The 13,540-nt window shown below is 38.4% G+C and overlaps 1 protein-coding gene across 1 annotated transcript in view; it reads left to right on the top strand.

Moving 5' to 3' along the window:
* The window catches only part of psmd2 (proteasome 26S subunit ubiquitin receptor, non-ATPase 2), a 30,477-nt gene extending 17,390 nt beyond the window's left edge, over window positions 1–13,087 (top strand). Inside the window, exons 10-21 of the mRNA XM_028794993.2 lie at window positions 57–163; window positions 257–384; window positions 589–676; window positions 946–1,108; window positions 4,542–4,643; window positions 4,751–4,896; window positions 9,391–9,474; window positions 10,505–10,673; window positions 10,782–10,876; window positions 11,006–11,132; window positions 11,973–12,091; window positions 12,701–13,087. Of these exons, the coding sequence (XP_028650826.1) occupies window positions 57–163; window positions 257–384; window positions 589–676; window positions 946–1,108; window positions 4,542–4,643; window positions 4,751–4,896; window positions 9,391–9,474; window positions 10,505–10,673; window positions 10,782–10,876; window positions 11,006–11,132; window positions 11,973–12,091; window positions 12,701–12,883 (1,511 nt within the window). The 3' untranslated portion in view covers window positions 12,884–13,087. The remainder of the gene's footprint in view (window positions 1–56; window positions 164–256; window positions 385–588; window positions 677–945; window positions 1,109–4,541; window positions 4,644–4,750; window positions 4,897–9,390; window positions 9,475–10,504; window positions 10,674–10,781; window positions 10,877–11,005; window positions 11,133–11,972; window positions 12,092–12,700) is intronic.
* The last annotated feature ends 453 nt before the right edge of the window (window positions 13,088–13,540 follow it).

Genomic DNA, 13,540 nt, shown 5'->3' with positions numbered 1-13,540 from the left:
AGGTTTTTTTTATCCACTGGGGAAACTGCTTCTAATAGGCTAATTGTTTATTACAGGTATGCTAAGTGCAGCTGCTTCCCTTGGCATGATACTGCTGTGGGATGTAGATGGTGGACTTACCCAGATTGACAAGTATCTGTACTCTGCAGAGGATTACATCAAGGTGTTTAGCATAGAGTGCTGCAGATCATTCTGCTCTACATAGGGTTTTGGAGGCATCTCTGCTTATTTTAAGCCCTTCTCTTTTTATTACTAGTCTGGTGCACTGTTGGCTTGTGGGATCGTTAACTCTGGAGTGAGAAATGAATGTGATCCAGCATTGGCACTGCTCTCTGACTATGTACTGCATAACAGCAACACTATGAGGATTGGGGCCATTTTTGGGTAAACAGGCCCACTGGGCTATTGTTTTTTTCGTTTTTGACACTGAGCATTGTTTTTGTGGACCTCTTACATCTGTATAATTAACATTCAACATACACTTAGTGGTTTACAACCTTCTCCCAATGAAAATGAAGCTTTATTGTCCCAATGTAGCAAAGCATCTTTTTTTGTGGGGGGATGACAGATTTCTTTTTGTCTGCACAGCCTAGGTCTTGCATATGCTGGGTCCAACCGGGAGGATGTCTTGTCCCTACTTGTGCCTGTCATGGCAGACCCCAAATCCAGCATGGAGGTGAGTCCCTCTTATAGCATTTGTGTAGGATGGGGAAAAACAACTGGCTGTAGTACTCTGCCTGGAGCTTGAGACTTGTCTCTTCAGTGAAGACTTTGATTGGTCATTACCTCTCACTGAAACTTCAGCCCAGTGCAGATATTGTGTGGTCTTCACCCTTTATGTTTTACTTTAATTTTCCACTGTTTACGATTGCACTCTTGTTTTTGGAGACCTGTGCCAAGAACAAGGGTTCATTGGTTGAAAACTGTAATTCTTTTTGTCATAAGGTTGTTGGTGTAACAGCACTAGCTTGTGGAATGATTGCCGTGGGCTCCTGTAATGGAGAGGTGACATCTACAATTGTGCAGACAATCATGGAAAAATCTGAGCAGGAGCTGAAAGACACATACGCCAGATGGCTACCCCTTGGACTAGGCCTCAATCATTTGGGTAGGACAGTTCTTCCCTTTTTCCCTTCCACAGAGAGTGCATTTGGGACATCTATGTTTTGTTATCCCTTTGTTTCGTTCCCCTTTCTAGCAAATGTTGTAGTTACCACTTTCATAGGAATTGATCTAAAGTGATGAACTGTTACTGTTCGCTTAAAACCAGAGCTCTGCTACTTTGTAGAACAACAGTACTTAGTGGCCATCGCATTCAGGGGCTAATTTACAAGTGTAGTGAGAGTTGCAGACCCTAGAACAAGGGTCTCCAACATGTCGCTCGCAACCCCTTTCCAAGTAGCTCGCCAGAATCCTACATAAATTTGAAAACTTGATTAGTCAAATTAGGGGTCGGCGATCTTTCCAAAAAATGATATCGCGATCCTTTTAACACAAATTCACAATCCACAATCTGAATTGCAATCTATCTTTTCAATGTAGCATACACTTAAGAGAATATCCGGACTCAAACTCATCAAGACCTAAGTAACACTTTATCAGACAAAGTTGAATTCAATTGTTCACTCGTTCGCTAGCTAAGCAGAGTTAAGGAACATGCCCTGAAGCTGGCGAGTGAGTGAGGAAGGCCCCTCCCCCCAGCCCGTTGTGTGTATCTCGGATTTGCGCAAATAATTCAGTACCACAAGCGAAATATGATGAATAGCGAAATGAGAGAAGTCGCAAAATCAGCCGGAATGTTCAAGCAAATTATAGAAAAAAACCCGATCTAAATCCATTAAGTAGTTCTCTCGTGAAAAGCAGACATACATGCATACAGACAGACAGAGAGACATTGGGTTTTATGTATTAGTAAACCTTCAAAATAATGTGCAGTTAAAGTCTCAACAGCATTCTCAGCATTTCTGGAGCTTAGTAGAGCCAGATAACTATAAGAATCTTCACCAAGCAACTCTGAAAATGTCTGCTTTGTTTGGGTCTACATACCTCTGTGAGTCTGCCTTTTCTGACATGAATGTCATGAAATCAAAGTTCAGAACAAGACTTACAAATGAACATGTAAATGACTCCATAAGCGTGAACCTAAGTGTCTACACTTCCCCATACACCTCTCTTGTTGACTCCATGCAGTGCCAGTCATCTGACCAACTAAAAACATATCACACATGCAACTGGACATGTGAATACTCTTGTGAAGTGAAACAATGACATGTAACAAAATGACAAATAAATAAGTAATATCTGTGTATATGTAATTGCATTGTTTTGTTTTGACAGCATTCATGTTTTAATTCAATAGTGTGAGATACACTAGAAAATGCATATAGACAAACAAATTGCACTTACAGGTGAACTAAATATTTTTTGTGATGTTTTAATGCAAAATGTGAGTTGTGGACACCAACATTTTGTAAATGTTCAGGCAAAACAAGCTTATTCAGTTTGTTTGGGTTGAAATAAGCTATGACAATAAACGTTAGAACACATGAGTAGCTCTTGGCCATTTTCATTTTGTTAAAGTAGCTATCGGGGGGGTGGGGGGAAGGTTGGAGACCCCTGATCTAGAAGTTGTTGGAGTCAGAGGTAACCTTGAAGATAGAAGCTGTAGGCATCAGAGGTAACCTTCAAAACCAAAAATTAAGTTGGTCAACCACAGAGTACAGATAATAGGAGAGCGCTACAGGAGGAGTCTGTTCTTGTACCATTACTTTTTTCTGATTTATATTAATGACATTGACTCCACTATAGTTAGTAAACTTGTGAAATTCGCAGATAACACCAAAATTGGTGTAATCGCAGATGGTGATGAGGCCGCCCAAAGAAAGAAAGAAATCTCCAATACATAACATTGGAGAGATTGTTCTATAAGAAGCAACCTCTAAAAAGGATTTAGGGGTTTATGTTGACACAATGTTTTCATTGTCTAAGCAGTGTGCATAAGCAATTGAAAAAGCAAATAAAATATTAGGTTATATCATAAAAACTGTTGAATATAAGTTGAAGGATGTTATGCTTGGACTATTAATGCCCTAGTGAGACCGCATCTGGAGTATTGTGTTCAGTTCTTGGTCAGATTTATAAACTCCCAGAAAGTCATGATTTATAAAGAAAAGTTGATGGGAGAACTTTCATATATTTTTGGAAACTCTGGCCCATCTGTATGCCACATTTCAGAGAAACTGGGAAATAATAGTATCCTTGCTTCAAGTGGGGAATTAGGAAAATACAGCCACACTTACAGCCACTACAGTTGCACTTGGAAATATTCATCCCTCTCATCTCAAAAGACATTACAGTATAGTGATGTGAAACTAGGTTAAATTAAATATACATTGAAAGCCTCATTTAAAAAAAAAAAATCTAAAAAATATTTATAAATATACTATATTTGAGTTATTTTGAGAACATAAATTGATGTAAGTTTGAGTTCAGATTAAAAATGAACTTGTTTTCAAATTGTGCACGTGCAATATTATTCAACCCGCAACTTTAGAACTTTTGTGGAGCTTTTTTAGCATTTATAATTTCCAATAAGCATTTTAAGTAAGTGCTGGCAAGCGTTTTACACCTCTCTATTGGAATCTTTGTCCATTCTTTATGATATTTGATGGTTTTCGTGTTGCAATTGCCTTCTTTAAATCCCACCAAAGGTTTTCTATGGGGTATAAATCTGTGGACGAAGAAGGCCACTCCAGGACATTTCAGGTGCTTGGGATCATTGTCTTGCTGGAGAGTCCAACGGTGAATAAGTTTCAGTTTCCCAATGGAAAACCGCATGCTCCTCTTTAAAATGGTCAGATATTTCTTGGAATCTGATGTCAGTTACACTGTCAAGATTGCAAGTTCATGCAGCAGAAAAGCATCCCTGCATTATCACTGATCCACCTCTGTACTTGACCATAAGTTATAAACCTGGCCTTTCTCACTCCAGGTGTTTTGCTAGTCCGTGTGTCCACAGTTACAGTTCAATTTCATCTGTTCATAGAACTCCCTCTCAAAACTCTGCAGACTTTAAAAAGTTCCTCCTGGCGTATTGTAGTCGACCCTTGTTGTTCATAGTGGAGGGCATCTCGGAGTCTGGCAGTGAAATCTTTGTTTAGTGTTTGTCTAACAGTTGCCACTGAAACCCTTGTTCATCATTCATGTTGTAGATGCTTTGCAGTAACACAGGGTTTTTTCTTAGTTGTCCTAATTAAGCTGATAAGTGCTTATGGCACTGATTAAGTGGATCGAGCAGAATACTTTCAACTTAGGTGAATTATGTACTTGAGAACACCAGTGGAAATTAACAGGATGTGCATTAATACTGAAGCCAGGGAGTTTGTGGGAATCTAGAACAAATGCCTGACACATGTACTGTAGTTGAAACAGAATCTTCAACATTAAATGGTCTCCTTTTATTTGTAAAATTTCTTAAGTTCTTATGACCCATGCACTACAGTAGACTGTTTACTGAAAGATGCTCTGTACTTGTTCCACAGGTAAAGGAGAAGCAATTGAGACCACATTGGCAGCCCTGCAGGTTGTTCCAGAGCCTTTCCGTAGCTTTGCAAATGCATTAGTGGATGTCTGTGCTTACGCAGGTCAGTTGCATTTATCACCATCAAAATAAATAAGAAGACTTATTAAAATTGGGCTTGCTGCTTTAGGTCAGTTACAATCAGGTTTTCTCTGTGTTGTATCTCTATAGGATCTGGTAATGTGCTAAAGGTGCAGCAGCTACTTCATATTTGCAGTGAGCACTATGACTCAAAGGATAAGGAGGAAGACAAGGAGAAGAAAGATAAAAAAGATAAAGAGAAGAAAGAGAGCTCAGCTGACATGGGCTCTCATCAGGTATACTTATTTTAATTGAATGCATAGTTACAGATTTCAGCTTGTGCTGTTTTTTTATTTGATGTATATCACAAAATGAAAGAAAATTAAAATAATCTATTATATATACAGAGTATGTGCTACACACAGTAGGGATCAACAGTATACAGGTAAAAAATAGCAAACAAATTTATATGGGTCCATTTAGTTTAAAGAATAAATTATGTATTTTTGTAATTGTACTGTGCTTTCATACTTCCTTTTTTCATTATAGCTGTGTTTAGTAATTTTATTAAAGAATATCTCCCTGGAATTGAAAATTGAAGCTAATAGTGCATTAGGCCATACATGAATCCAAAGTTTTTTAATACATCCGTTTTGAAGCCAAGAATATTTCTGTATGTTGACAAATACAAGGTTGTTTCTTGTATATACCAATCACCCACAACATTAAAACTACTCCAGGAGAAGTCAGTAACATTATTACATTATAGTGGCACCTGTCAAGAGGTGGGACCTATTAGGAACCAAGTGAACAGTTCTTGTGTTGGAAGTTGGATAAATAAGCAAGCTAAGGATCACAGTGACATTGACAAGGGCCAAATTGTGATGGCTAGACAACTAAGTCAGAGCATCTCCAAAACAGCAGGTCTTGTGGGGTATTCCCAGTATTTAGTGGTTAGTACATACCAAATGTGGTCCAAGGAAGGGCAACTGGTGAACCAGCAACAGGATCATGGGTGACCATGGCTCATTGATCTGCGCCGAGAACAGGACTAGCCTGTCTGGTCAGATCCCACAGAAGAGATACTGTAGCTCAGATTGCTGAAAAAGTTAATGCTGACCATAAGGTGTCGGAGAACATAGTGCATTGCAGCTTGCAGCACATGGTGCTACTAGCCACAGACCAGTCAGAGTGCCAATGCTGACCCTTGTCTACTTCCAAAAGCACGTACAATAGGTGAGTGAGTGTTAAAAGTGGACCATGGACCACTGGAGAAGGTGACACAGTCTGATGAATTGCATTTTCTTTTTATCATGTGCATGGCTGGGTGCGTGCTCATTGTTTACGGAGAAAAAAGATGGCAACAGGATGCACTATAAAGAAGCAAGCTAGCGGAGACAGTTTGATACTGTGAGTAACGTTCTTCTGGGAAACTATGGGTCCTGGCATTCACATGGATGTTACTTTGACACATACCACCTACCTAAAGATTGTTGCAGACCCTGTACACCCTTTCATGGCAATATGATTCCCTGATGCCAGTGGCTTCTTTCAGCAGGATAATGTGTCCTGCCCCACTGCAAAAATTGTTTAGAAATGGCTTGAGAAACATGATAAAAGAGTTCAAGGTGTTGACATTGCCTCCAGATTCTCCAGGTCTCAATCTGATTGAGTATCTGTAGGATGTGCTGGAAAAACAAGTCCAAGCCATAGAGGCCCCCCTCCTTGCAACTTACAGGTCTTCTAGGATCTGCTGCTAATGTGTTAGTGCCAGATAACACAGGACCTCTTGAGAGGTTGTATGGAGTCCATGGCTCAATGGGTTTGAACTGTTTTGGTAGCACAAAGGACGCCTGCACAATATTATGCAGATGGTTTTAATGTTGTGGCTGATCTGTGTATGTATCCCATTATTTGTGTGTGTTTATACAAATTGCACATGATTAAAACATTCCTGACGCTAATCAGTTTTTGCTTTTGTTGATGGTCCCTGTAAAACACAATTGTATTCTTTTGAATTGAAATGGGTAATCGGTAAGAATAATGGGGATGTTAGGAGTTTTTACTTTTATTATTATTATTACTATGATTATGATGTTTAAAACTTTAATTTGTTTACATCCTTGACTCAACCATTACTTTTCATGTTTTTTGTCAATACTAGTTTTTTGCCCTTAGCCATAGCCAGACAATAAAGTTGTAACACTGAATCATGTTCTTCTTCCAACGTATTACAAATAGCAATGTCTAGAAGCTGCAGATTTAGGTGGTGCAAGGAATTGAATGCTTTAACTTAGTGGTTGTTTTCTATATTTTTTGAAATGAAACAAAATAACAGACGGTACTATGTTTTGGAAGCTTCTTAAACAATTGCTGGTACCTAATCATGGCCCATTGACCCCTCTGCCATTCTCGGTTTCTAAAATATGTTTGTCATGTTTAGTTAGAGATTTATCATACAAGTAGAGACTGAAGTGTGAATTTCTAGTAACAAATGCAACATACTAGGTGGAAAAAAAACACAGGTTGTTTTAAATACATAGGTTAGGGAATGTGTAGAGATACATCAGCAGATCTGGAATGAGGAAGCAGTGGTGCTCTTCAGTTTCATCAGAAACTGTGTGACAAGGAAGTTATTGCTCATTTCCTAATTGGAAACTATGGATCAGTAATGCCATTTTTACGTTATTGAAGACTCGCACTAACACATTAAAAGTCAGCAATATAAAGGCATACAAATAATGCAGATACAAGTTCAGGAAAGTACTTGGAGAGCAGGTCAATACTGGTATAAACTTAAAATACAACAGAATGGGTAATACACATAATGCAGTGAATACAGATAGTTGTGGATTAAAGCTAAAGTCTCATCAATTCGCATCCACATATTCTCTGCCAATTGAAAGTAATAATTTTTGTATTTGATCTTAACAGCCAAGTTTCCCCCTTGTGAAATCCATTAACACCAAGTGAAATCAGCCTTGTATGTTTCTATGCATGTCTCAAGCAGAATTTTAAAACAAGATAATGTTTGTAAAGCAGCAGGTCCAGATGAAGTGTCGAGGCATGTTTTTAAAAATCCATGGAAATCAATTATGTGGAATTTTTACTGACATTTAGAAAGACTCTTTAAGTGTATGAAAAGTTCATGATAACATTTACCCTATGCCAAAGAATAGACATTTTAATAAAATGCTTTAAAGATAGTTGCTGGAACACATTAAATGTAGATCGTTTTGACCACACCCACTTTGCTTATCGCTGCAGTTCCTCGACAGAGAATGCCTTATCCCTTGCACTTCATGTTATCCTGGCACAAACCTTAAACTAACCCCCTCCCCTTCCACCAGCCTGCAAACCGATGTACTACTTGTTCATCTAAGACTTTGTGGTCAGACACTAATGATAAGAGACTTGAGACACTGATGATAAGAGACTTTCCTTCTGAAACAGTGGTGCCATGGCAACAATCTCTGCCTTAATTTCTGTAAAATCAAGGAGTTGGTCATAGACTTTAGAAAGAAGACTACATTTTCATCTATGTAGGAAAGTGTGCTGTAGAGAGCTTTAATTTCCTTGAAGTCGATCTTACTGATACATTGAAGTTGTCATGATACAACTCTGCTAATATTAAGAAGACTCGTCAATATTTTTATTTCCTTAGGCAGCTTAAGGTAAACCCACATATCCCCTTCCATGCTTACTGACTTCTATCGATGCATAGTGTAGTCCATTCCCACTGGCTGCATAACAGCCTGATACTAAACCTGTTCAGCTTAGGGCCATAAAGCGCTACATGAGTCTTGAATTTGCCTGAGAATATTGCTTGATAACAGTTCTCTTCAGCTTAGGACATTTGTAACACATGAAGTCTTAGAAAAGTAATGTGTTATTAAAAATCTTGTGCATTCTGACACTTTTATTACATTTCTGTTCTGGCAAATGGCACAGGATTATTAGCACTCCAATTAATAAATTCATGGACTGTTGTTATACCTGTATCATAAGATCACCCAACAGCCACTCATACTGACAAATTAATAAGTGGACGTGATGTATGTTTCTTATACTGGTTTTTAATCTTGTATTCATTTTCTATTATTTTTATCATACTAATGTCATTAGTCTTTGAGATACATGCAAGAAAAAATCTCATTATACTAAAAACATATGATAATAATTGTAAACATGAATGTTTGGAACATCTAACCAATCAAAGCACATGGAAGTTCTTTCTCTGTGTCCATATTCAAGGCGAAGTGATTATAATTCAGTGCACCAAAGATTGCTGGTTTTTATATGCTAAATATATATCACAAAACATTCAACAATCTAATAAGGGTGCAAGAAGGAATATGTCATTTTTAGTCTGCTTCATCACAGAAGAGAGTGTTGTGAGACAAATAAATTTTGCCCATTGAAGAGGTTTTAGGTTTGAATGAACTTTTTGACATTATATTTGATTGGTTATGAATTACACAAAGTAATTTTACACATGTTTAGTTTAGATGTTTGGTACACTTACTATTGTCATGTAGGAATGGTAAGCTGGAAGATAACCCTTAACAAGTCATTTAACTTGTGCTAGAATCGTAAACAATTTTAGTATTTTTTCTGTTTTGTCACTTTTGGATTGTTTTGCAACAGTTTGTCTGTGAAAATATAGCTGCTGTTAATAATAAAATATTCTGTTCATATGCATGTTTGAATTGCAGCTGTGTGTGGAACAAAGCATTAGGTTTCACTAGTAAGTGTGCTTTTTATTTTATTATTATCCTTTTATGGAACAGGGTGTTGCAGTTTTGGGCATTGCATTGATTGCAATGGGAGAAGAGATTGGAGCAGAAATGGCCCTGAGGACCTTTGGCCACCTGGTCAGTGCCACTTTGTATTTCTTGTATATATTGTATGTGCATAAATGAGAAATTGCATTTTATATCCAATCATGTCTTGGCATTAATCACAGCCCACATGAGGGACACCTCCCAAACTGACATAGTTAACTTTATAACTTGACTAGGGGGACAAGCCCCTGCTGGCGCCTTTACATTTACATTTACATTTACATCATTTAGCAGACGCTCTTATCCAGAGCGACTTACAACAGTGTTTGTTAGTTTTTCGCATACCCCTTGGGGTCAGAGCGCAGGGTCAGCCATTGTACAGTGCCCCTGGAGCAATTACAGGTTAAGGGCCTTGCTCAAGGGCCCAGCAGAGTAGGATCTCTTTTGGCAGTGACGGGGATTCGAACCGGCAACCTTCGGGATACCAGCGCAGATCCTTAGCCTCAGAGCCACCACTCTGCCTTTGGCGCCCAACCCCCAGTTGCGGCCAGTCTGCCGCTCGCGTTGTGAAAGGGGGGGGGGGGGGGGACTGACCGCCCCCCAAGGAGACACGGTCGCTCCTCTGAAGCCACCTCTTAAACTGTGATACAATGGGAAACAAATACAGTTTTTATTTATTTTTTTACCTCCTCTTTGCTCGATCAGCTGCTGGATTGCTGCTGCTGCAGTGCTGCATGATCAGCCCGTACAGCAGCTGTCCTACTCTTTTTTTATTTTCGGCCCCGGGCATGGTTAAATCTTTTGGCACTCTTGGTTAAGTCTTGTCTCAGGGGACTTGAGTTCTTGATATTTTTTAGTTTATAATTTAAAAACGGAACAAGAATCTGAAAATCTTAACAAAATCATATTAAAGTTAGATAAATTCTGAAAAGAATATCAATAGTATATGTGTAGGTTTTAAAATAAGCCCAATTTAAAGCGTGACAAAAAACGCAACATAAAAACATGACATAAAATTGTTGCACTTTTAGGCTTAGGGTTTTATATGTATAGAGTAGATATTCTCTGATTAAGTACTGAGGGTAATCACCTAGTGTTGACATTCTGCCTTTTTTCTCAGCTGAGATATGGAGAACCTGCACTTCGACGGGCAGTACCCCTCGCTCTTGCCCTTATCTCAGTTTCCAACCCCCGGCTCAACATCTTGGACACTCTTAGCAAGTTTTCGCATGATGCTGATCCTGAAGTCTCTTACAACTCTATCTTTGCAATGGGACTTGTTGGAAGTGGTAAGTCTGTGTAGATCACTTTGATTTGCCCTGCAGTCTATTCTGGCACTAGATTATTAGGGGGATGATGGATGCTTCAATCGTGATCTCAAATTTTACCTTTTGCAGGCACAAACAATGCCAGGTTGGCAGCCATGCTCAGACAGTTGGCACAGTATCATGCTAAGGATCCAAACAACCTGTTCATGGTCAGACTGGCACAGGTAAGGATTGTAACTTTGCTCTGCTGATTTATGCAGGACACTACCCAAATGAACTACAGAATACTTAGTCTTCCTGTTGAGAGCAAACAAGATAACCTATATCTCTTGTATATGTCTTATGCTGTGCAGGGCTTGACCCATCTGGGCAAAGGAACTCTAACCCTCTGCCCTTACCACAGTGATCGGCAGCTGATGAGCCAGGTTGCTGTGGCTGGTCTTCTGACCGTTCTTGTCTCCTTCCTGGATGTCAAAAACAGTAAGACTTTTGACAATGATGTCTCTTAGTTCTTGTAGTAGTGTGTGAGTTGTTTGTGTTATATGGCTTGGACTCTTAAATATTCAAATCAGAAGGATTCTGTGTACAATATCTGCACACTAGCTTTTTTCTAGCTTAGCATCGACACAGAATGTCTTTCCTTTACATTTGTAAAACTGCAGCACTGCCCTGCAATTTTTAAAAGAAATTGATATTTACAACATTCAGAGCAGTGCCTAGAGTAGTAAAAACTCCAGCAGGGAGGAAAAATATCAGCTGTTCTTTTAAACGTGTAACCCTTGTGTACTGAGGTACCATAGGGCACCACAACCAGTCAGATAACAATTTTAAAAACACCTTTGTTTTAAAGGCTGTCAGAAATTATTTTCTGAATGGGAACTTTTTTGTTTTTGGAATTTGTTTCCCTCGGGCCTCTGACCTCAGAAAAAGGGGACTTAGTCAGTTGCATCTGATTTGGACAAAAAAAACAGCAAATAGACACATGAGCTGCTCATTTCGTTGTATTTTTTCTCTTTGTCACATAGTGTGCTTTGCCTTCTGGTCTATGTATGTTATGTTCCAAGTGTAACTCCAAAGTGCATTAATTTACTTTTCTTTGTATGATCATAAGAATTTGTGTATAAACTGTTGATTATCAGTTGAGTTTTGTGAATCCATTTTTCTGCTTGGCAAATAAAGTAATAAAGATGTCTTGATTGCAAAGAATGGTCTTGAAAGGTACAATTTTCAGATTAACCTATTCTGCATGTGTATACAAGTACAGTTCTGTGAAGTGCTTGCAGCTCTCTCACAGATGCCATCTCTTTTCTATTTTACTAGTTATTCTAGGCAAGTCACACTACGTTCTGTATGGATTAGTAGCAGCAATGCAGCCACGCATGCTGGTGACATTTGATGAAGAGCTGAGGCCCCTACCTGTGTCTGTCCGAGTGGGTCAGGTCAGTATGTAGGCCATCTAAAAAAGTTTAATATGAAATTTATGGTATATAGATATGATAGATATATAGATATATATAGAGAGATATATATAGATATAGATTTTATTTAATTTTTTTCCCTCAATCTTCTGCCACTATTGAATTAAGTATTAAAATTCAGAGTTTTGCTTCTTGCAATAAGCTGATGTTACTCAATAGTATTTTGGTGTTTATCCTTCATTTTCTAGCATGTTAACATACTTTTGACACATTTATAGTGAAGAATAGCAATGAGTACTAAATGGAGTTCAGGCTGACTGTTCCATCTCTGCCTTAAAGTGAAATATGTAGATCCTGTCCCCTTTTGGTAGGCTGTAAAAGAGTTCCACTCAGTCTCACTAAAGAATGGCAGCAGTGGCCAATATCCTTTTCACAATATCTGTGAAAACCTGAAAAAAATACTGTACTGTATAGTCTTATGCCAAAGTGAAAAATATGCAAGCCAGAATTTTTAACACTTGCTAGAAATGTGTCTATTGGTGCTGTTGAGTGCTACTCTCTTGTAAAAAGTGAGGCAAGAGTGGTTTGTTTCAATGGAAAAATCACAGTGGATTTATTTATGCCCTATAGGCTGTTGATGTTGTTGGCCAAGCAGGAAAGCCAAAAGCCATTACTGGATTCCAGACCCACACTACGCCAGTGCTTCTTGCTCATGGAGAGCGGGCAGAGCTTGCAACAGAGGAATATATGCCTGTCACACCTATCCTAGAGGGATTTGTTATCTTGCGTAAAAACCCAAATTATGATGCCTAACTGCCCAGGAGATTTATATGGTTATGAACTCTTCTTTTTCCACGAAAGATGGCCAGATGTCGATGTTTCATGGAGAAATCAACAACCACAATCTGTTTTCATTTGGTTAATTTGTTTCAGTTTGCTTTTTGTAAGAATAGCATGCTATCTTATGTTAACATTTTTTGTTACAGTACAAAAAAAAATAAAAAAACTTGTTTCTTTTGTCATTGTCTTTGAATCACCAGTAAACAGGCCAGAAAGCCCAGTGTCCCATCCTCAGCTGTTGTACGTAGCTTGTACTGTTCGTAACTCATTACATGAAATAAAAAAATCTGCATCTGTTTAATCCTCTAAGCAAAATGAGCTCACTTGCCAAGCTTTAGACCATCAACCTCAGAAAAACTCGAAATTTGACATATCCAAGCCAGATTCTTTCACAGGAAGAGAGTATCAAGAAGCATTGGAGCAGTGCTGTATCCTTTCATCACCTGTTATTGCTCTAAATGTGTATGACAAAGAGGAGAATGATGTTATGACCTCCTTGATACATCCTTTTTAAAAAAATTATATATTTGAATATCCTGATTCGCTTAGTCATTATGGCAAAATTAATAAACTTGTTAAGCGATGCAGTACCTGGAATTAGAGAAAAGAACTGGCTTTTTATATAGCTTG

This window comes from Erpetoichthys calabaricus, chromosome 2 (assembly GCF_900747795.2).
Source record: "Erpetoichthys calabaricus chromosome 2, fErpCal1.3, whole genome shotgun sequence".
In the NCBI taxonomy this organism is placed as follows: Eukaryota; Metazoa; Chordata; class Cladistia; order Polypteriformes; family Polypteridae; genus Erpetoichthys; species Erpetoichthys calabaricus.
Note: the sequence above shows the minus strand (reverse complement) of the source record. Positions and strands in the feature narration are given on the sequence as shown.